Source organism: Trachurus trachurus (genome assembly GCF_905171665.1).
Source record: "Trachurus trachurus genome assembly, chromosome: 16".
Lineage (NCBI taxonomy): Eukaryota > Metazoa > Chordata > Actinopteri > Carangiformes > Carangidae > Trachurus > Trachurus trachurus.
Genome location: NC_139902.1, coordinates 33,864,815 through 33,889,118, shown reverse-complemented (window position 1 = coordinate 33,889,118; position 24,304 = coordinate 33,864,815). Strand labels below are relative to the sequence as shown.

General features: G+C 45.3%; 1 protein-coding gene across 1 annotated transcript; it reads left to right on the top strand.

Annotated features, from left to right (window-relative positions):
• Positions 1–166: 166 nt before the first annotated feature.
• dcst1 (DC-STAMP domain containing 1) lies at positions 167–23,829 on the top strand (the record flags this gene model as incomplete). The annotated part of the gene is made up of 16 exons (XM_083990398.1): positions 167–188; positions 1,258–1,320; positions 2,924–2,998; positions 3,143–3,271; positions 3,931–4,070; positions 5,089–5,272; positions 6,627–6,770; positions 7,500–7,621; positions 9,434–9,598; positions 12,625–12,686; positions 16,461–16,560; positions 16,650–16,745; positions 19,403–19,529; positions 19,643–19,759; positions 21,075–21,217; positions 23,743–23,829. The coding sequence occupies 16 exons, from the start codon at positions 167–169 to the stop codon at positions 23,827–23,829; spliced, it is 1,776 nt and encodes a 591-aa protein (XP_083846524.1).
• Positions 23,830–24,304: the final 475 nt, after the last annotated feature.

The window sequence follows — 24,304 nt, the reverse complement described above, 5'->3', positions numbered from 1 at the left end:
GAATGAGTCCTCCAGAGAGAGAAAAGGGTAAAAGCTGATGAAGCCTCTCGATTCCTTCACAGACCAGAAACCATTAGGTGACCCGCAGCAGAAGCTTCCAGAAGATTCAACCTGACGTCATCACCTCCACCTGCATCAGCTGACGTCATCACCTCCACCTGGACCGATGCCTCCGTCTCCTGTCCGCGGTGAGTTTAGTCACACACACATCAACGTCATGCTGCTAGTTTAGTTTAGAGATGGATAGATAGATAGATAGATAGATAGATCATAGATAGATAGATAGATAGATAGATAGATCATAGATAGATAGATAGATAGATAGATAGATAGATAGATAGATAGATAGATCATAGATAGATAGATAGATAGATAGATAGATAGATGGATAGATAGATAGTTGATAGATAGATAGATAGATAGATAGATAGATAGATAGATAGATAGATAGATAGATAGAGAATACTTTATTCATCCCTAGCAGGGAAATTCAAGTTAGTCCAGTAGCTCACACAACAATGACACAAAAAAGATGAACACAAAAAACATTTTAACAAGTGTTATATAAGTTTAGTTTATTAGTTTAATAAGGGACAGTGTGCAATTACATTAATCATTTAAAAAGAAAAAATGTAAAGATGGTTGCACCAGATTTAGCTCCCAGCTAATTTCCATCTGTAGTCCCTACACATAACATAAAAATGATAAAATACAGAGATTGAATAAAGCTACTATACAAAGATGAGGCATAAACAGACACAGTTAGACAATGGACAACACTTAGACAACAACATGTGTGAGGTAGGCAAAGTGCAAAGTGCTCATAGCAGCAAGATGTTGATTGTCATATAGGATACTGTATGTGTGGTGGACACATACAGTATCAGTGCAGTAACTGTATGTGTAGTGGACAAAGTGCTCATAGCAGCATGATTATTCACAGTATTGATAGTAATAAATATAGTAATAATAGGTAAAACATGAAACAGTGGCAGATGTAATACCAACGGTGGTAATTCTCAGTTACAAAAAAAAAAAAATGTGACAGGTGTATCTGTGGATATCAGATGGAAACAAGCTGAGCTAAAGCCAGAGATATTCAATATACTATTTATAAACCGTCTTTGCTAAAGCTGAGCTAACTTTGTAAGCTTTGTGAGGGTTTTTTTTCATGGTGGTACTAGTAACCATAGAAACGAGCAGTTTTGTGTGACATGACGTCATGAACCAGGTGTTGGTGTCTCGTGTCTCCTCCAGGTGTGAGGAGCTGCCTGCCTCACGTGCTCCTCAGGGCACTGCTTGGAGCGGCCAGCGGCGCAGGTAAGGTGACATCACTGTTCACAGCTCACCTGTTACTGTGTTGTTGTCTCATTAGACTAATACGTTTGTCTCAGTGTGTTACCTGTGTTTACTCCTTTATATTTTTATTCTTATTAAATTATTTAAGAAGAATAAGAATGACGTAATTCATTAATAAGAGTTCTTATTAATGAATCAGAATGACTTCAATGGCTCATTTATTATTACAGCCACTATTTAGATATATTCATTACGACATCGAGAGCATTTTTTCACAGACTTTGAGAATAAAGCCATAAATTTACGCCAACGACGGCGCCGTTATCTGTATCGGCACTGGTATCGTCGTCATGCATTTTCTTTCTTGAAAAGAAAATGCATCTATTCCTACCTGTCTGTGCGTTCACACCAAAAGCTTCCAAAGCATCAAAAGCGCTCGAGGAGGCGCTCCAGACAATATTTTTAGCCACTTCGTTTCGTTTCGTTTATTTCGGTCAATACATGTCATTAAAAATGAAGTAACGGGGCGTTGCGTGGTGTAGTGGTTAGAGCGGGCGCCCCATGTATAGAGGCACAGTCCTCGCTGCGGTCGGCCCCGATTCGAGTCCCGCGTCGGGCGCCATTTGCTGCATGTCATTCCCCCTCTCTCTGCCTCCCCGTTTCCTGTCTGTCTCAACTGTACTATCTATAAAGGCATAAATGCCCAAAAAATATTTTTAAAAAAGAAAGAAAAAAAAAGAAGTAACAAACCAGAGAGAAAAAAAATAAAAATAACACCGATCAGAGTAAACAATAAGTAAACAGAAAAAGAAAATTTGGACCGAAAAGGCATAGGCTGAAGCATAGCTTATTACGCCTGCCCTGTTACAACTCAAGTTAATTAAAACATTTTGTACAGCCACTTTGGTCGCTCTTCACGTGACTGATGTCAATATTTGATTGTGCTGGTCTCTATTCTGACTGGTTGCCGCCGAACCGTCATAGCTAATTACCATAAAGTTAACCAAGACTCAACTTCTCGTCTGGTGAAGCTTTGGTCGCTCAGGTCGCCGGGTTCACATTGAAATTAAATGACTTCCAGCGGTTTGACTTTGCTTTGGAAGCTTTTGGTGTGAACACACAGTTAGAAAGAACTAGAGCAGTGTAAAAGAGAGTAAGGACACCACCATTGACTCCCGTGGTTAAAGCCTCATGCCCCCTAGTGGCAGGATATGGGTATTGCAAAAGAGCCCAGAAAACCCATTCACTCCAATGTATGTGTGTTGCCCACTTGCTGGTAAATTGATGAAAACGGCCATGTTTTTGTTTTTAGGTGTCTTGGTCATATCAGATTACACTTATAATTTGTTTATTATAAAATGTAGAATATATATATATATATATTACTCTCTTTTACAGCGCTCTAGAAAGAACCAGGCGGACTTGGAGGAAGTAAAACTGGCACTTTATTCTCTAAGTCTGTGAAGAAAAGCACAATGTGGCCTAATACCCCGTCATAATTCATAGATAATGTAGATTAGTAGTGTAGTAAAGTGTTTCAGAATCAGTTTCTTTTATTACAAATATAAAAAATGTCATGACGTGATGTGATGATGATGATTGTAACGAGGCGACTTCCTGTCAGTCCTGTTCCTGGGCGTCGCTCACAGCCTCCCTCTGACCTTTGACCTGAAGCTGGCAGCAGGAAGTGTGTTTGTCGGTGAGGAGACGATCTTTAACCACACACATCTAACACACACACACACACAAAACACTGTCTGACTGCTGTGTGTGTGTGTGTGTGTGTGTGTGTGTGTGTGTGTGTGTGTGTGTGTGTGTGTGTGTGTGTGTGTGTGTGTGTCAGGTGTGTGTCTGGTGGGCGGAGCGTTGTCCTCCTCCTTCAGGTGTTCAGTCCTCCTGATGTTTCCCAGCATGCTCGGCTCCCGGGGTCGAGCGTACCTCATGTTACTCATCCTGTCTGTGCTCTACGGAGGTACACACACACACGCACACACACACACACACACACACACACACACACACACACACACACACACAAACACACACACACACACCTTTCAATTTTTCTGGAATAACAGTTTAAATCCCTACGCAGCAATAAAACACATGAAGCAGATTAGATTAAAATAAACTATTTATTAAAGGGATAGTTCAACGTTTTAGCAAATTGGCCCATTGCCATAATCCCTATAGTCATAGCAGTAGGTTCGTTACCTTTAATTGTCGGTGCAAGCTATTTTTAGAACGGCGGAGCAGAGCCGCGAGCTGCTCAGAGCTACGCTACGGAGGCTCATTATGGGATTTCTTGGTTTCCCTCATCAAACTCATCAAATACACAATCCAACAACTCCACAACGCTCTGGTGGACAAGTTGTGAGCTGCACATTCACCACGCTATGAGATAATAACACAACGTTACCACACAGAGTTGTTTTAGAGGGAAATTCATGCAAAACCACTGATGCACGTTGCCTTCAGGGACAGTTTTTCATCAACAGTCTCTGTATTTCCCTCTAAAACAACTCTGTCATGAACACATGTATTTATTTGTGTGTGTCTGTGTGTAGTCTTAGTTGTGTAGATCTGTGTTGTGTTGTGATGTCATGATTAATGATGATGTCACCACCACAGGGCCGGTCTCTAACATCCAGCGTAACATGGAGTCGGCCGCTCTGTCCCTGAGCTGTAACCTGGACCTGCAGCTGCACCACAGCAGGTTGCTATGGAGAGACGCCATCGCGCCGTTTCTACGCATCACCGAGGAGCTCATGGTGACCGAGACACGCATCCCACGCATCACTGCTAACTGCTAACCATGCTGCTTACACATAGCTGCTAACGGCTAATAGATAACTGCTAACAGAAAACTGCTAACAGATAGCTGCTACCGGCTTACCGATAACTGCTAACAGATAGCTACTAACGGCTAATAGATAACTGCTAACGGCTAACTGTTAACTGCTAACGGCTAACAGATAACTGCTAACAGATAGCTACTAATGGCTAACAGGTTCTGCTAACGGCTAACAGATAGCTGCTACCGGCTTACCGATAACTGCTAACAGATAGCGACTAACGGCTAATAGATAACTGCTAACGGCTAACTGTTAACTGCTAACGTCTAAGAGATAGCTGCTAACGGCTTACCGATAACTGCTAACGGCTAACAGATAACTGCTAACAGATAGCTACTAATGGCTGACAGGTTCTGCTAACGGCTAACAGATAGCTGCTACCGGCTTACCGATAACTGCTAACAGATAGCGACTAACGGCTAATAGATAACTGCTAACGGCTAACTGTTAACTGCTAACGTCTAAGAGATAGCTGCTAACGGCTTACCGATAACTGCTAACGGCTAACAGATAACTGCTAACAGATAGCTAATGGCTAACAGGTTCTGCTAACGGCTAATAGATAACTGCTAATGGCTAACTGTTAACTGCTAACAGATAACTGCTAACGTCTAACAGATTGCTGCTAACGACTAACTGTTAACTGCTAACGTAACAGATAGCTGCTAACAGGTAATAGACAACTGCTAACGGCTAACAGATAACTGCTAATATCTGTTAGCCATTAGTAGTTAGCATCCTATCTGTTAGCCATTAGCAGCCAATCTGTTAGCCGTTATTATCTGTTAGCTGTTAGCAGTTATCTGTTAGCAGCCTATCTGTTAGCCGTTAGCAGCCTAATGAATGAGTAATCCTGTTTCTATGACAACAGATCTGATCAATGAGAGCGATCAGCGTGAATGACGAGGGGGCGGGGCTTGTGTCCACGGTGCAGGGCGACAAGGCGGAGTTTGAGTCGGAGACAGTGGACGTCAGCAGGAAGTTCCAGCGGCTCAGAGACGAGGTCGTGCTTCAGTACGGATACGACGGGTTCAAACCTGCGGACGGTGCCGCCGCCGCCGCCGCTGCCGGCAGCACGCAGGAGCAGTTCACTACAAAGACCAAGATGCAGTGCGACAGTGAGTCAGAGTCACTACCTGTACAAACGTTTATTTAGCATAAAGAGTGTAATAACAGATAAACAACAAAACAATGGCGTTCCAAGACATGATAAAGGCATAAACTGAGGTGGTATAAAGACAAAAATGGTCAAATAAATAAATAAAATTAATAATGTAAAATAAATAAATAAATAAATAATATAGGAATGATTAAAAAAAAATCAAAATCAAAATAAATAGAGATACATTTAGAAAAAAGTAAAGAGATAAATAATAGAGCATGTAAAGTGACAGACGACTTCACTTAAAGGTAGAGTCTGTAGTTTTGTTCGTTGCAGTTTGTAAACACTGGGCCCCTCCTCTCGGGCTAAACAGTTGTCATGACAACAAAGGAAAGGAAACACAGTCTGAGTGAAGCTCTGGAGCCGGTGGGCCGATAGCCGACCGTCACCAACACCGGGAGCCTCCAGTGTTATGTTGTTATGCCGTTGTGGTGAGCTGGGAAGATGCTAACCGCTACCGCTAGCCGGAGATAGCATCGAGCTAGCTCACTACAACGGCCCTAATACTTGTTACCAGTCGAGGCTTTAGCTGTCGGTGACGGTGGGGAATCGGTCCGCGGCTCCAGCGTTTCACTCAGACTGTATTTATTTTACTTTGTTGTCATGACAACTGCTGCTGCTGAGAGAGAGAGATGTGCTAGCTGCTAGCACTCGTTAGCATCAGAGACAGCTAGTGCAGCTAGCAGCCCTGAGCTACGACTCTGCTGCACGTAGCTTCACCTGAGCTCCGTCATTGGCTGGAGAGAAAACACCTGAGCTCCGTCATTGTCAAGTCTAATGTTTATTTTTGGGCACAAAACTCCAGACCCAACCTTAAACTGTAGTTTTGACAAGAAGAAATGTTTTCCAAATCTTTCCGGAAAGTGATACAAAGTGGACATTGATAAAATAAATGGATGATACTCTCTCTATCATTTCTACAAAAGGTGCAACTGTCATCAATATCTGAAAATCTGGAGATGTACTGTAGGATAGATGTTGTGTAACAGTTTAAGTTACAGTTGTTTGGTCAATAAAATGTTATAAAATGTCTAAAAACATCAATCAGTGTTTCTCAAACCACCAGACAACGTCCTCAAATGTCTTGTTTTGTCCACAAACCAAAGAGAGACTCAGTTTATTGTCATAAAGGAACAAAGAAACTAGAAATATTCACATTTAAGAAGCTGGAATCAGAGAAGCTGGACCTTTTCTCTTATAAAAAAACAACTCAAACTGATTATTAGATTATCAGAATAGTTGACGATTAATTTAATAATTGATTAATTGGTTAATTGTTGCGTCTCCACTGACCTGTGTGTGTTGTGTAGGCGTGGTGGACGGCGGTGTGCAGCGCTGCTCTGATTGGTTCCAGCGGCGGTGGGAGGAATGTCTAGAGGCCGTTCCCATTCCCGTCCTCAACCACCTGCTCTGCATCAGCATGAAGTTCCACTTCCTGTGTGACGTCCTCAGAGGTCAGAGGTCACACACACGCTCAACTATCCACCACTTTATTTTCCCATGATCCATTGCGTCACACCACAACAGAAGTGGGTTTTAGTAGCATTCTAGCGAGCGGCTAACTGGTAGCGTTAGCGGCTAACTGGTAGCGTTAGCGGCTAACTGGTAGCGTTAGCCACCGGTGTAGGTACCACATGTGGGGGCTCCGGGCTGCCAAAACCGTTGTGACTAAATCTGATGTTTGTTAAGTCTATAAAACTAATTATTGAACAAACATTACTATTTCTGTGTGCACGTTTTTGTAATTAGTCATGGTTATCGTAGTTGTTAGCTTAGCTGCTGCTGACAGCTAACAGCAGCAGCTAAGCTAACACTAGGACGTCAGCTGTTAAAACCCTCCCGTTGTGGGACACGACATGAAACTACTCCAGTTAGCTCAGTCATGTTGGAACTAGGATATCCGCTGGAAAATATATTTTTTTCATGGGCCGTTTATTGAGTTATTGTTTATTGACACTGCTAACGGCTAACAGCTAACGGTTAGCCCAGCTAATCTAAAATGTTTGTTCAACAATTCGTTTTATAGACTTCATAAACATCAGAGTAGTCACAACGGTGATATAGTGATGTGAAAATGTGACATGAAGCTAAAACCTCGTCCGTATTGTTCTCATTAAAATTAGGTGATGATTATAAATAATAACCCCCCCCCTCTCCTCCTCCTCCTCCTCCTCCTCCTCCAGTGATGACTCCGTGGTGCAGGGAGCAGCTCCCCGTGGAGGGAAACTTCGGTCAGCTGTTTGATAAACTCAACGTGTCGGTTGACCGCTTGTCCAGAGAGTTCAGCACCGACCTCATCGTCCAGGTCTCCAGATTTTTTCTCTTTCCACACTCCCCCTGGACACAATTTACACTCTACACACATAATTTTTTCAGAATTTGTAAGACAAACTTGTTATCTCTCATATCATGTGCTCAAAATATCAGAGAGACTTACAGAATTTAAACTCTGAGCCTCTAAGTGCGGCCACGTCTGTCTCTGCTCCTCATTGACTCCAATACAAATATTTTCTGAGAGAAGCAGAACGGACCGATGTTGTAAAACTGCCAGCGTCGCCAAAATATTTACTGTAGAAACACCAAATCGTACCAAAATTTTCAGTAAGTCCTAGGGCAGGGCTATTCAATTGGCGGCCCGCGGGCCACATCCGGCCCCGAACCAATGTCCGAGTGGCCCGGCTCGTGGTCACCCAAAAAAAAAAAAAGACACAGAGGGGAAACACGTTTTGCGAGAACTCCAAATCCCTACTGTAGTTCAGACTGTGAATGCACCACTCAACGTAGCCTAGCAACACGCAACCCAACCACCCGGTCAGTGCGTTGTTTTGAAAGTTACCGGTATGTTACCCTTGGTTCAAAAGATGAGCCAGAACTCCAGTATAAAGTTTTAAAACAACACTTGTTTCTTTATTTATACAAAAGTTATATTCAAATCTATTTATTTATTGGCACATGTAAAAGGAGCAATAATGATTAAAACTTCTCCTCTAATGATCAGGATACAGCCGGCCTGGCTCCCTCGGGCTTACTGCGAGTGAGAGAGGGGATAGACACAGTGATTTATAACATTACACACACGCACCTGGCAGTTACTATAACACGGCACCTCTATAGAGCAACCAAACACTGCACACGCTCAAATGCAACTCCTGCCGGTATACACAGCAAACCCCTAAGCCCCTCGAGTTAAGGCAGACTGAGCACGCTTGGAGATGGAAGCCGACTGTTTAACATGGTCAGTAGGTGGGAGAGTGGTAAAACAAACAAAACAAAACAAACAAACAAAATAAATGACGGCTCAGCTGAACAGCTCCGCTCTGTGTATCTTAACACGAGACCATCAAGGAGCGCAATCCCGCTCCGCGGTAGCTACTCAACTGAACACATCAACCAAACCACAAAGAAGAGGAAAAAGGAACAGCAGTCAGGCCATGCACAGCTGTTCCTCATGCACCTACAACACAAAGCAAATACTGCTCACAAACAAACATTTAGCAAGCAAGCCATGCAACATACAAGCTATAAAAACATCCATCATGCAATATTAGAATACAGATAACACATGGAATAAAATTAATTATGTTACCATACGACTGTCACAGGGTGCACACACACTGATCTGACCGACCCTTGTTGGCTCGCTTCCCTCCTGTAACTGTTTCAGTGACAACAAAAATGCAATATGGTCAGCATCAACATATTCACACACATATGCTGGGAAAACAGTGGACGCTTTATTATGCCTTGCAATCAACATACCTCCTGTTCACCAGCTCATTCCTACCCAGGAGCCCAACCTGCTCCGTGTTTCAGTAGGTTATATGCGCTGGGCACTTGTTGTGCAGTTTAACACACCGGAACGGCACCTAACAACTTGAAACACACAACCACACAAATGTACTAATGTCGTGTGCCTCTACATATATTCACAATTTGCCAATTCTCAGTATGGTCTGAAAACTCTAAAAACTTACGGTCGGCAGTGCCCTCACACAATCCTCCTCACCAGCCTGCAGCAAATCAGCCGGTGAGGACTTCAGACAGACAGCTGTCTTTCTGCCTGATTAGGGCCTCCTTAAATCTGCCTGTCCGAATTTATAACCCCGCCTCCCTCCAGCGGCTACAGGTAGAACCGAGGCTCGGTCGGTCAGCTGCTCTCCAGAAACGCCGTGTCGGGCCACAGCCGCTCGTCACAGAGCAGGAGGCTTCACCGCGCCGGACGTCCGGACGGCCGAGGCCGAGGCTGCCCTCCGTGGTCCTGTGGTGCTACAGGTCAGCGAGAGTAAGTCTCCCCGTCCGTCCGGGACTGACGGACGGGGAGACTTACTCACAGATCACAGGTGTACTCCCCAGCGGGCGGCTGTGGCACGACACGTTGTTTCTGGAGAGCACGCTGACCGATCCTCAGCCCTCCCATCAGCCAACAATAAACCGTGGGGGCTGGTTAATACTCCACCAGTCTCTCCACTGCTTTCAGCCACACATGAGCACCGTCCACGCAGTGACAGCACGACACGCTCCGCTGTCCTTTTTTTTTCTTTCTTTTTGAGGGAATGAAGTAACCAACAATTTAATTTTAACGCAACTAAATACTTGCAATGGAATCATAACAGTAACTTGATTAGGATAGCTACTTTTCAAAGAAGGAATCCGTAATCAAATACTTTAATTTGGGGAGTAATTTGCCCCAAATGTCTTTTTGCTCCAATTGTTTTTCACCAATCAAAATATGTTAGAAAATAAATCTTTGTTCATCTCTAGGCCTAATTTTAAGACTAGGCTACATTTAGTGATTTACATAACCCCCTTCTGTAAACCTCAGTGGAAACTCAGACAGTAGGCCCCAGGAAACTTTTAGTTCCTAAAAAAAACCTCCAATTCAAAGCATTAACAGCTACACCTTTACTAGCCTACTACTATCACTAGGTAGGCTAGTACTTTTATTTACTTATTCTCTTTTTTTCTGGCTGTGTAGATTTGTTTTTAATAGCTAATGCTGGGTTTTAAAAATGCCCCTCATTTGTCATAACCTTCTTCTTGACCGCTGAAAATGTCCGGCCCAGCTTAAGGTCTCGGTTTTAAAATCTGGCCCCACTGAATTTGTAATTGAATAGCCCTGATCTAGGGGCAACGTTGATCTGTGTCGTGTCTGTGGCGCTCGTTTAAATGTTTATAAACAGAGACACAGCTAAATCAGACTGACACAGGATGCAGCTACTAACTAACTATGTGTCAAGTCAGTCACACACACACACACACACACACACACACACACACACACACACACACACACACACACACACACACACACACACACACACACACACACACAGGTAACCTAATGTGGTTACAGCTCCTCCATATCAGTGCTTATAGAAAGATGATCATGTGTCTGTCTGATCAGCTCTGTCTTGACCTTAAGATCGTGGGTTTGATTCCCATGTTGACAGAGATGGCAAAACCGGCAGTAGCCCCGTGACCCATTCAAAATTTCCCCAGAGGAAATTTTCTAGTATTATATAACTGTTATGAACTTGTTGAGTTTGATGTAGGTAAGTTAAGTTATCTGACATAAATGAAACTAACGTAACGTATCATAGGGTGGGATATGTGTTACATTTAGTGCCGCTAGTTATGTAATATATTAATAGTTTGTTATTTTGTTGCCTGTATGTGTAGGCCATAGGACGAATCTCCTTGTTGTTTAGAACTACTTCTGGGTAGAAAACCAGTATTCGAACAACAGTGACGGACGAGAGTTTCACTATATTTATCTAATTTTTCATGTCACTATATCACCGTTTAGACTAATCTGATGTTTGTAAAGTTTATAAAACCAATGATTGGACAAACATTACTATTTATGTGTGCACATTTTTGTAATTAGTCATGGTTATCATAGATTAGCCGGGCTAACAGTTAGCTATCTGTTTAACTTTAATAACTCAGTGACTCAATAAACGCTCCATGAAAAAATATTTTCTCCAGCGGATATCTGAGTTCCAACATGACTGAGCTAACTGGAGTAGTTTCATGTCGTGTCCCACAACGGGAGGGTTTTAACAGCTGACGTCCTGCTGTTAGCTTAGCTACTTTTAGCTTAGCTACCACCGTTAGCTTAGCTACCATTAGCTTAGCTACCACCGTTAGCTTAGCTACCGTTAGCTGTCCCTGTCAGCTGAGCCACTGATGCTTTCTAGACACTGTGATTCCCCCAAACTGAATAAATACAACACATAGCAACACAAAACACACACACAGAAATAGTAATGTTTCTTCAATCATTTCAGATTTGTCTAAACGGTGATAGGGCCTGAAAAATATGATATATAGCTAAACTCTCGTTCGTTACTATTGATCTCATTCACATTACAGCTGGTTTTCTACCCGGAAGTAGAATGTAAACAACAAGGAGATTCGGTCTATAGGCTGTGGTAGTTGTGAGTTTGTGGTTGCCATGGTGATGAGGCTACCTATATAACTGTGCTAGGTCATATTAAATCAGTTTCATGGCACTGACATTAACCCTAACTGCTAACGTAAGTGAGTTATGTAGCTGAGTTGTAGTATTTCTATTACATGTAAAACAAAGGGCTTCAGTGATAGACCTCTGCCTCTGTAGACTACAGGAAGTCAAAGTTAGACTCCTCCTGACCAAGATGGCGCCGGCGGCGACGATCTGTTCCAATGGGCAGCAGTGTCAGAGGCGGCATCTACGTGTATTTTTTTTTTTCTTTTTTTATTGAAGAATTATTAGTTGGGATGTACATTGTGAAATGAGGGATGAGGGGGTTACAAATAAACATGGAATAATGTCAACAGGTTCAGTTACATAGTATCATGAAGGCAGGAGAAGACAAAGGATAAGTACATTTCATGTTATTAGGCAAACATCGGTCTATTCAAAAGCGTGGAAACAGAGAGAATAGTACTATGGTCTTGATGGCTTTCTTATTTTCAGATTGACTAATTAGGTTGATGTATTGTTTGATTTCCTTTTCGAAACGGTGAGTGCAAAGTATTTGATTTGTATATTTGCGGTTGTGAATATGAGCTTTGGCTAAAAATAATATCAAATTAATTATATAATATTGGTTTAATTGAGAAGCCGTGACTGAAAAGAAACCAAACAATACATTTTGATAGTCCAAAACAAAGTTTTTGTCGAAACGTTGACGGATGAAAGTAGTTACATTTTTGCAGATGAGGACATGACCAGAAAAGATGTTGAAAATCTTGAAAACCGTGATGTCTGTGATGTCATGGCCTCCCTCTGACCTCTGACCCCTCTGTGACCTCCTCCTGCAGGAGCAGCAGCAGCAGGAGGTGCTGGTGGGAGGAGCGCAGCAGCTGGAGGAGCAGATCAGTGGGTCGGTGAGGAGGTCGATGTCGGAGCTGAGGAGGAGGATGGAGCAGCTGCAGCACCTCCTCCACCTGATGACATCACTGTCCCTCCTCACGCTGCTGCCCCAGTAACACACACACACACACACACACACACACACACACACACACAACAACACACACACACACGCACACACATACGCACGTACGCACACATTGAAAATGGATCACCTATGACAGGCGTATTCAATTAAAATTCATTGAGGTCCAGTTACTAAACTTTAATCGAAGTGAAAGGTCCGAACCTTATAAAGTCCAAATGGTGTCTTATAAGTTATAGCCTACCCCTATGTCAAATAAATAAAATCAAGTGCATTTTCATATCTATTGTCAATTTTCAACACAGGAAACATTTAACATAATGCACTTGTATAGTAAACAACTAGCTTTTAACATTTTTTTTTTTTTTTACCATGAATAAAAGTAGCCCCCAGGCAAATTAATTTAAAGCAGATATCAGCTTCACGGCCGTTTCGGCTAATGCTGCGTTCAAGGCAGGCTTTTGAAACCGTAAGTTACAGCTTCAAGTCACAACTACGACTTGGTAGCGTTCCAGGTAACCCGTAGCTCGTGTTTTTACCATCCTGTTGTCTGTGAAAGTTCCCTATAACGGCCACTCGTAACTTCCGACCCGTGAACTCGTACCAGATCGAACTGGTATGACTTCACAGGAAGGAAAAACACAAAGTACGAGTTTCTTTGAACGCACCATGAGTTAGCAGCCCCCGCCCTTGTCAGGCATCAATAGGTCCTCGTGCTACGTCACCACATTCACGCGCATCCCTTGGCTGCACACACAGCCCTTCATGCCGTTCTCTCTCCTCATTGGATAACACTTGTATCCCACAAGGAAAATTTTCTCCTCGGGTTACAGCAGAGCAGAGTGACGGAGAGACTCGTGTTTAGGCTGAAATACTTCATGTAAGTGATTGCTGACGGAAAATAGGACTATTTAGGACTTATATTAACAAAAACATTCCACTGATATCTGCTTTAAGGCCTGTATTTCAATTAAAGAGAACAAGACAGAATAAATAAGGGGGTTTTGTGCTTTTTTTTTCTTTCTTTTTTTGAGGCCACACACATTCTACATCTCGGAGGCGACGTCTTTCTACATACGGGCTTCCTGCTCCTTCCAAACGGGGCAGAGCTCCGCGTGAAAAAGTTAGGAGAGATACAGACCGAGGGAGAACCGGGGTCTGACACAACACCGGCGGAGAAGCAGGAAACAAGCGCGTCGCACCGCTACGGCGTCGCTCTCGGTTGTGAGTGCACATTAAAGTCCCACTCCCGCGACCCTTTTCGGCCATTTTAAAACCAGCTCATTAGCCATGCACATTAGCAATGCACCTCTGGGGGGTGGGCGGAGACTGCGCTGTTTTGCACCCGCCCAGCCACCTCCTCCCACCCCACCCCCCGCTCGCTGACAGCTGGACATTGTACAATTACAGATTCAGCGCGTTTAGTGTAAAACTCCACACTGGGATTCGATCCCAGACTGGAACATAGTCCATGCTCACAGTGCAAGCTGCTCTACCAGGTGAGCTACACCTGTTATACCTTGTCAGCTACACCGAGCTGTGCAGCCTTTCACCTCTGAGCCAGATGCAGAGCGGGGCGGGAGCTTGTAGCACTAGTGCCCTCCCCTGGAGCTGTGACACCCTCAGCTCCAGTCTCCCTGAAACTGCCAGTTTGCGTCTGCCGTTGGTTCACAGCAGTTTGAAGGCAGAAAAACTCAGAAATGCAATTTTGCACTTCCTTTTCTGCTGATATGTCCTCTAACACAAGAAAAATGCCACAGGAACACGTGAGAAGCACGAAAAACACGATTTTCACGGGAGTGGGTCTTTAAAGTAATGGGCTTGTGCGCGCAACAAGAGACCCATCTGAACGGCACACACGCACACACACACACACACACCTGCTTTGACCAAGGCGGCGGCGGCCACAAACGCCCGGCGGCTCGCCTTTGACTTCAGCATCAACTTTTTTTAAATTTTGGAGCAAGGCTGCACTCCGTCTCCTTTCTCTTTCCCTCTCGGACGCGCTGGCCGTGCAGGGTAAACAAACGATCTGATTGGCTCATTGAGTGAAGCTGCCGTATTGACCTATAGCTGAGCCCGCTGTCCCGTCAGAAAAAAATGCTCCAGGAAAATGTTAACTTAGTATTAGAGATTGGTCTCGGGTCCAGATCGAACCATCACTCGGTCCGTGTCCGGACCGAGGTCCGCCATTTGGTGATGCCTGACCTATGAGATTCATCTAGAGCTGCAACAATTAACCTCCTCCTCTCCCCCTGCTCCTCCTTCTCTCCTCCTCCTCTCTCCTCCTCCTCCTCCATCTCTCCTCCTTCTCCTCTCCTCCTCCTCTCCTCCTCCTCCTTCTCCTCTCCTCCTCCTCTTCCTCTTCCTCCTCCTCCTCCTCTTCCTCTCCTCCTCCTCCTCCTCCTATCCTCCTCCTCTTCTTTTCCTTCTCTCTTCCTCCACTTCATCCCCTCTACTCTTCCTTCTCCTCCTTCTCTCCTCCTCCTCTACTCCTCCTTCTCCTGCTCCTGCTATCCTCTCCTCCTCCTCCCCTCCTCCTCCTCCTCCTCCTCCTCCTCCTCCTCCTCTCCTCTCCTCCTCTCCTCCTCCTCCTCTTCCTCTCCTCCTCCTCATCTCCTCCTCCTCCTTCTCTCCTCCTCCTCTCCTCCCCCTCCTCCTCTTCCTCCTCCTCCTTCTCTCCTCCTCTCCTCCTCCTCCTTCTCTCCTCCTCCTCCTCTCCTCCTCCTCCTTCTCTCCTCCTCCTCCTCTCCTCCTCCTCCTTCTCTCCTCCTCCTCTCTTCCTCCTCTTCCTCTCCTCCTCCTCTCTTCCTCCTCTTCCTCTCCTCCTCCTCTCCTCCTCCTTCTCTCCTCCTCTCTTCCTCCTCTTCCTCTCATCCTCCTCCTCCTCTTCCTCTCCTCCTCCTCATCTCCTCCTCCTCCTTCTCTCCTCCTCCTCTCCTCCCCCTCCTCCTCTTCCTCCTCCTCCTTCTCTCCTCCTCTCCTCCTCCTCCTTCTCTCCTCCTCCTCCTCTCCTCCTCCTCCTTCTCTCCTCCTCCTCTCTTCCTCCTCTTCCTCTCCTCCTCCTCCTCCTCCTCCTCCTCCTCCTCCTCCTCCTCCTCCTCCTCCTCCTCTCCTCTCCTCCTCTCCTCCTCCTCCTCTTCCTCTCCTCCTCCTCATCTCCTCCTCCTCCTTCTCTCCTCCTCCTCTCCTCCCCCTCCTCCTCTTCCTCCTCCTCCTTCTCTCCTCCTCTCCTCCTCCTCCTTCTCTCCTCCCCCACCTTCTCTCCTCCTCCTCCTTCTCTCCTCCTCCTCTCTTCCTCCTCTTCCTCTCCTCCTCCTCTCCTCCTCCTTCTCTCCTCCTCCTCCTTCTCTCCTCCTCTCTTCCTCCTCTTCCTCTCATCCTCCTCCTCCTCTCTTCCTCCTCTTCCTCTCCTCCTTCTCTCCTCTCCTCCTCCTCTTCCTCTCCTCCTCCTCTTTCTCTCTTCCTCCTCCTCTCTCCTCCTCCTTCTCTCCTCCTCCTCTTTCTCTCTTCCTCCTCCTCTCTCCTCCTCTTCCTCTCCTCCTCTTCCTCTCCTCCTCCTTCTCTCCTCCTCCTCTCCTCCTCCTCTTCCTCCTCCTCCTCTTCTTCTCCTCCTCTCCTCCTCATCTCCTCCTCTTTCTCTCCTCCTCCTCCTCCTCCTCTCTTCCTCCTCCTCCTCCTCCTCCTGCTCCTCCTCAGGGCGGTCAGTTACCTCCTCCAGTACAGGAGCAACCTCCAGTTTGACAACATCTACATCACCTCCTACTTCAGACGGATCGACGCTCGCAGGAAAAGAGCGGTAACATCTTCATCATCATCTTCATCTTCATCTTCATCATGGTCGCTGCCTGCTGCTGATTGGTCGGTTTGACCGTGTGATGTGTTCAGGGTCAGCCGTGTCTGCTGCCGTTGGAACCGGCGGAGGAGAAGAAGCTGGTCGACATGAGGAGCCTGAGGACTCAGAGAGACGAGTTCAACCAGGCCGTGAGTCACCGTGTGTTTAGAAACATGTTAACGAGCGCCAGGTGGATTGTTTATGAAGTTAACGAGCTCTGGCCTGAGGCTCAGAGGTTACCACGGCAACTTGAGGTGGTTACCAATGACGATAGGGCCCCCCCAGGCTGAGACAGACAGAAACGTGGAGAAAAAGAGCCATTTTCTGCCTCTGCGCTAGGGGTTGCACGACTTCAGATTTTTAAAGTCGACTCTAATGTTATGAAAGTCGAGTCGACGTCGACTAGTCGCTGATGACGTCATTCATATTTTTCCCATCATAACTATAATCACAGGAGGAGGGAAATGCTTTGCAACAATCTGTATTCACTGACTGACAGCTCATGCACAGAAATGAGTCCACAGAACAGCAGCTTTATAAACAACAAGCTGTAAATCAGTTTGTTTTTTTGTAACATACACTCCTATAGCCTACAAGTGCAAAAGATAATACTGCAACTACTGTTCATTAAACAATTAGGGAGGAAAATGACACACAGGCCTCGTCACCATCACAGTCCTGCTCACTCACAGTTTCACTCACAGCTTTTTTTCTGGTTGGTTGTTGTTGTTGTGCGCGACGTAAAGCTGTCGATATGAGCGGAGGTTTTTTTTTTTTTTTAATTGCCGGCAGCCCGACACACTGCCCGCGGAAGCGCAGCACCACACAGGCGCGCCGCGCTTGGCATCTCGCAGGCGGCAGTTTCTCCTGCTCTCTCTCTCCGCGCCGGTCAAACATCGACCCGTCTGTAGCTACTCGGTTTTCCACACACACAGGTCTGTCTCTAGCGCTGGATGTAGCCTACGGATGTGTGTCTTGTGTGCAGACGCAACTGACAAATATTTATAGACGGACAAGCAAACTTAATCATCATTTATTTTATTTTGAAAATTGACCGGTTTCTCTTGCCTTTTCTGTGCCCGACTTCCTGTCTGGTACGAGATTGTTCTATCCAGCTTGACGGCGCGCATATTTTTTTCATTCAGCCACTCAGCTGTTGTTTCAAGCCGCTACTCTTGTAGCCTACTGTTACATGATCAGCGACTAGTCGACGTCAAGCTGAAAACGTCATTGTGGAGCAGTAAAGTCGACTAGTCGATTAGTCGACTAGTCTGTGCAACCCCTACTCTGCGCTGGTCTCACATTTAGGCTTACTGTGACAAAACGGTAACTCCTATCAGAACAAAACACAGACCATCATCGCTGTAAGGACTTCCTGAACGATTTGGTGTGATTTTGGTGTTTCTACAGTAAATATTTTGGAGACACTTGTGAGTTTAAAACATCGGTCCGTTCTGCTTCACTCAGAAAATCTTTGTATTGGAGTCAATGAGGAGCAGAGACAGACGTGGCCGCACTCAGAGGCTGATAATTCAAATTCTGTAAATCTCTCTGATATTTTGAGCACATTGTTAGAGACAGAACAAGTTTGTCTACAAATTTGGAAAAGATCATGTGTGTAGAGTGTAAATTGTGGCCGGGCCGAGTGTGGAAAGAGAAAAAAAATCTGGAATTTTTCTGGGCTCTCTCCCACTCTAACCGATGATGTCACGCACTCTGACACGAACATTCCGTGCAATACACACCCATTATAATCTCATAATTTCTCCAAAAATGATCATGGTCATTGATCAGGGATTGATCAAAAACTATATGACCTATCAAAACGTGGAGTAATACGACAATACACAAGACTTGTGTCTACTGTTTAAAGTTTAAATGGAGTCTCTAGGTGAAAGTATGCCTGAGCAGTAGACGGTAGGAAAAGTCCAATGATGTGTTTGTTTTTCCAGAGTTCAGGTGTGGTGATCTCCTCTCCTCCTCCTTCTCCTCCTCCTCTCTTCATCCTCCTCCTCCTCCTCTCCTCCTCCTCTCCTCCTCTCCTCCTTCTCTCCTCCTCTCTTCATCCTCCTCCTCCTCTCCTCCTCTCCTCCTTCTCTCCTCCTCTCTTCATCCTCCTCCTCCTCCTCTCCTCCTCCTCTCCTCCTCTCCTCCTTCTCTCCTCCTCTCTTCATCCTCCTCCTCCTCTCCTCCTCTCCTCCTTCTCTCCTCCTCTCTTCATCCTCCTCCTCCTCATCTCCTCCTCCTCTCCTCCTCTCCTCTCCTCCTCCTCCTCTCCTCCTCCTCTCCTCCTCCTCCTCTCCTCCTCCTCCTCTCCTCCTCCTCCTCTCCTCCTCTCCTCCTCTCCTCCTCCTCTCCTTCTCTCCTCCTCTCCTCCTCTCCTCCTCTCCTCCTCTCCTCCTCTCCTCCTCTCCTCCTCCTCTCCTCCTCCTCCTCTCCTCCTCCTTCTCTCCTCCTCCTCCTCCTCTCCTCCTCCTCCTTCTCTCCTCCTCTCCTCCTCCTCCTTCTCTCCTCCTCCTCCTCTCCTCCTCCTCCTCTCCTCCTCCTCTCCTCCTCCTCCTCTCCTCCTCCTCCTCTCCTCCTCCTCCTCTCCTCCTCTCCTCCTCTCCTCCTCCTCTCCTTCTCTCCTCCTCTCCTCCTCTCCTCCTCTCCTCCTCTCCTCCTCTCCTCCTCTCCTCCTCCTCTCCTCCTCCTCCTCTCCTCCTCCTTCTCTCCTCCTCCTCCTCCTCTCCTCCTCCTCCTTCTCTCCTCCTCTCCTCCTCCTCCTTCTCTCCTCCTCCTCATCTCCTCCTCCTCCTCCTCTCAGAGCTCCTCTGTGCTGCAGGTGATCTCCGTGTCTCTGCTGAGCGTCGTCCTCCTCACACTCGACTTCTCTCTGTTCCACGTCCTGGACGTCGTCAGCTCGCACAGCTACACGCAGTTCAACCTCACCAGTAACACACACACAAACACACAACACACACACACACACACACACACACACACACACAGGGATGTAGTGACGTCACCACTGAGGGATTGTGGGTAACGTAGTTCCCGTGTGCAGGGCGGCACCATGTGGACATCAGAGTGGGCGGAGCCTCCATGTTGGCTCGACTCCTCAGGACGACGGTCTCGGCCTTCAACAGCTCGTCCAGCCTGCACATCCAGACCGACAACCGGGGTAGGTCACAGGTCAGAACAGGAACCAGTTCAGATTCAGATCAGATCAGATTCAGCTTTATTTGTCCTTTAAAGGTGCAGTGTGTAATAATTAACAAGGTTGAAACTACTCCCCATGAATATATTAGTATTAGTGTATTATCGCTATAAGAGTGAGTGAGTGACGCTGCAAACTAGAATCTGAACGCTGGACGTCACGGTTTTACCTCCATTTTACACACTGGACCTTTAAACTAACGTTAAAGGAGAATTCCGGTCATTTTCTAAGTAACGCTCTACAGCTCTAGGTCATGAGTGCGACCACAGGAAAAGACCTGAGAACAATATGTGCAGCCTGGACCGAGCTCTCCTCCTGCTAGCTGCTAATGGGGGGACAGTTCTTCTAACTGTGACTTTGGCCTCTATATAAAGCTCAAAATATCACTACACATGCTTAACAACATCCACCAGTTCCTTACCACACAACACTCAACATGCAGAGCTTAATTGAGAAAAAAAAAAATCGATTTTGGCGTCAAGTCGGACTTCTGTCCTTGTCTCAATTTACATGCAACTGAGAAAATCTAATAACTGACGGGGTCCGCCCCCTCATGCGGCATCACTCGTCGTTTCAGCAGGTTAATACGCCCCCTGTCCTGTTGACTTTTCTGTCACCTCCTAAAAAACTGAATATAAACAACTTAGTAAGCTTAATAATAAATTCTCAACTGCAGTTCCCGACCAGACGCGTCAGTCTGGGCTGGATGCGCGCTGAGAATAGGATACGGGCTTCCTTTCTCTCTCTCTCTCTCTATCTCTCCGACTAAGGCGTATACATGACGGAGGAAATCGAATTCCAATCGCATTATCTGGGTGTCTTAATCGGAGTTCTCAACTCTCCAACGATTTCAGTCGGTGTTGTTGAAGGTGTTTACATGCACTTCAGTTGTCCAGTTGTAGTCGGATTAAGACAATAATTCGTTTTTTTCAAGTGTCATGTAAACGGGTTAGGGTTAGGGCTAATTCTCCTTTAAACTTAAACGATGGTGTTGGTTATTGTTTTATTATTAAATGTTTTTTCTATCTTTTTATTCTGGTTCTATAAAAGTTCTTAATTATGAATAAATAAACAGTATTAAAGAGGACGGTGCTGCTCTACAGCTGACTCACCTGCAGCTGTAGACTCACATCTTCATCTGGTCAGGGGTTGAGTTTAAACTGAACCAGCAGAGGGCGACACACTCTGACCTCTAACACCTCTCTCCTCTCCTCTCCTCTCCTCTCCTCTCCTCTCCTCTCCTCTCCTCTCCTCTCCTCCTCTCCTCCTCCCCCCTCAGTGTGTGTGTCCCCCCCCTCCCCCCTCCCTGCAGCCGTGTACCTCAGCTGTGTGTGCTGCGTCCTGTTGGCGGCGACATTGAGCCTCCTGCAGGTTTACACCAACAGACTGAGGCCGCTCATCGCCGCCCGCTACCACCCACAGGTACACACACACACACACACACACACACACACACACACACACACACTAACACACACACACACAGTAACACACACACACACACACACACACACACACACACACACACACACACACACACACACACAGTAACACACACAGTCAGTGTGTTTAAACTCTGGGAGCTGCTGTAAATCTGATCTAAGAGCAGATTAATGTAAGAGTCTTATAACTGAGCTGAGCTGTGGGCGAGAGAGAGAAGAGAGGGTGTGTGTGTGTTACTGTGTGTGTGTGTGTGTGTGTGTGTGTGTGTGTGTGTGTGTGTGTGTGTGTGTGGGGAGGGGGTCTCATTAGTTTGAGCTGATCATGATTCTGTTTCATGCAAACACATCAACACTGGTGTTAGAGCTGCAGCTTCACATGTCCCACTGAGATTAACACAGGAATGAGCTGCAACAACGGTTTATCAAAGTTATTAATACTATTAATAATAAGAATAATAAGAATAATGTTATGATTATCATTATTATTAATATTATTAAAGTAGACCAGTGGTTCTCAAACATTTTTACATCAAGGATCCTAAACCGACACAATCAGACCTAGGACCGACCGGCTGGACAACATTTAGAAACCAACACCAGAAATACACAAATATTTGTCATGAGACTGAAGAATGTAACTTTTTTTAGTCGATGTACGTTCAAATTAGGACCAATGGTGTGAAGTTTTGGAAAAGAATTAGAGAAATTTCTGGAAAAAAAAGTGATAACATTTAACTCATTGAGTGCCAACCACGTAATTTCTCGTTTTTCGTTCCCATGCGTTGAGTGCCGAAAACGTAATTTTACGTTTTTTGCTTTTTTTTTAAATTATGAAAATAGACACTTTAATACACATTATATGTAAATTTGGGGACTCTACGACGAGGAGAACTGAAATAGATGACGATCAAAGTCACATGACAGCTCATGATCTGGAAGTTTTTATCATAACTCGGCTTCTGCAAACGAGTTCTGCATGCAGATGCAGCAGCTGCTCTGCTCTCACCCGCGCTGCTGCTCCAGCTGCTCCAGCTGCTCGGAGCTGAACCAGGAAGCTCTCAGCCGACAGTCCGCCCGGTCTTCATCTGGAGCAACACCGTGTCCTCCCCAAAGTCCTCCCGCGGTAAAATCTGATGGTCTCTGGGCCAAAGCAGACCGGCATCACCGACCCGTACCACAGAAGGACCGCGACCACCGGCGGGACCGGTCTTCCCGAGCCGCGGTGGCCGACTGACCCTCACGCTCTGCGGCGAGAAGCTGTGACACGGCACGGTGCGTCTGTGTTATTGTTGTTTAGTGGCGCCCCCCCCCCCCCGCCCCCGCTGGTGGTTATGTGAATAGAACAACAATTGTTGTATATATTTATCTTATACGAGCCCTTTGATCCAGAAATGCGAGTGTGAGAAGAGCGACAGACACAAACAGCGCACCTTTCATAAAAGACGCTGTATCTCCTTTTCTAGAAAAAAAGGAGGGATTTTGGTGAAACCCAGCCATGTTTAGCTTGACTTTCCTCAGGAACGGAGGCACGTAGAAACAAACGGTTTGTGGCCACTTGAAGCATTAAGGTAAACCTTTCAATTGAGCCACAGTATGTGTTGGTGGCAATAATATAGAATACACTGTGGCTCTACATAAAAAGTCAAAAATGGTCTAAATTGCCGGTACACTTGACTAAAACTTTGGAAAGGAGCGCGGCACTCAATGAGTTAAAAAAAAAAAAAAAAAAAAAAAGTTTCGAGAAAAAATGGTAAAAATTCTAGAAAAAAAGTAAGAAAAAGAAAAATGTATCAAAAAAGTTTCTGATTTTCGAGAAAAAAACTGCTGAAATTTATCCGAAAAAAAGTTTAAAAAGTTCTAGAAAGAACTTGTTAAACTCCTCAAAAAAACTTTAAAAAAATCTAGAAAGACAGTGATAAACCTTATGGGGGGAAATTTCTCAAAATATAGTTTTAAAAAAATTTGAAAAAAATGGTAAAATTTTCTTAAAAAAGTTTAAACATTTCTAGAAAGAAAATGGTAAAATGTCTCAAAAAGTAAAAAAAAAAAAATTCTAGGAAAAAGTGATAGCATTTCTCAAAAAAGAGAGAAAAAAATGGTTAAAATTCTCCAAAAAAAAGTAAAATGTATCGAAAAAGTTTCTAATTCTCTAGAAAAACCTTGTGAAATTTATCCCAAAAAAAGTAATAAAAAAAAGTTCTAGAAAGAAAATGGTCAAATTCCTCAAAGAAAAGTTTTTTAAAAATCTAGAAAAAAAGTGATAAACCTTATTTAAATATTATGTGTGTGTGATGTCAGAGGGAGCAGCAGAGAGTGGCGTTCCTCTACAACCTGCTGCTGTTCACCAGGAGGACGAGGAGGAGGAGGACGAGGAGGGTGAGCCTTCATCACACACACACACACACACACACACACACACACACACACACACACACAGCTCACGGCTTCACACATGGATCATTTATTGTCTATAATCAATGTTGTTGTTGTTGTTGTTGTTTACAGTGGACAGGTGTGTCTCCACCTGCACAGGAAGAGTCTCACTCAGAGACCGACCAGCGTCCTGAGGAGGCTGAGGCCACGCCCACATAGAGGCCACGCCCACCTGAAGGCCACGCCCACATAGAGGCCACGCCCACCTGAAGGCCACGCCCACATGACATTTTATATTTGTCCTCAATAAAAATGTGATCAGAGTGAGCCAGAACCAGGGTTTATCTCTATCCCTTTAATTGTCGGTGCAAGCTGTTTTTAGAACGGCGGAGCAGAGCCGTGAGCTGCTCAGAGCTACGCTACGGAGGCTCATTATGGGATTTCTTGGTTTCCCTCATCATCAAACTCATCAAATACACAATCCAACAACTCCACAACGCTCTGGTGGACAAGTTGTGAGCTGCACATTCACCACGCTATGAGATAATAACACAACGTTACCACACAGAGTTGTTTTAGAGGGAAATTCATGTAAAACCACTGATGTACGTTGCCTTCAGGGACAGTTTTTCATCAGCAGTCTCTGTATTTCCCTCTAAAACAACTCTGTGTGGTAACGTTGTGTTATTATCTC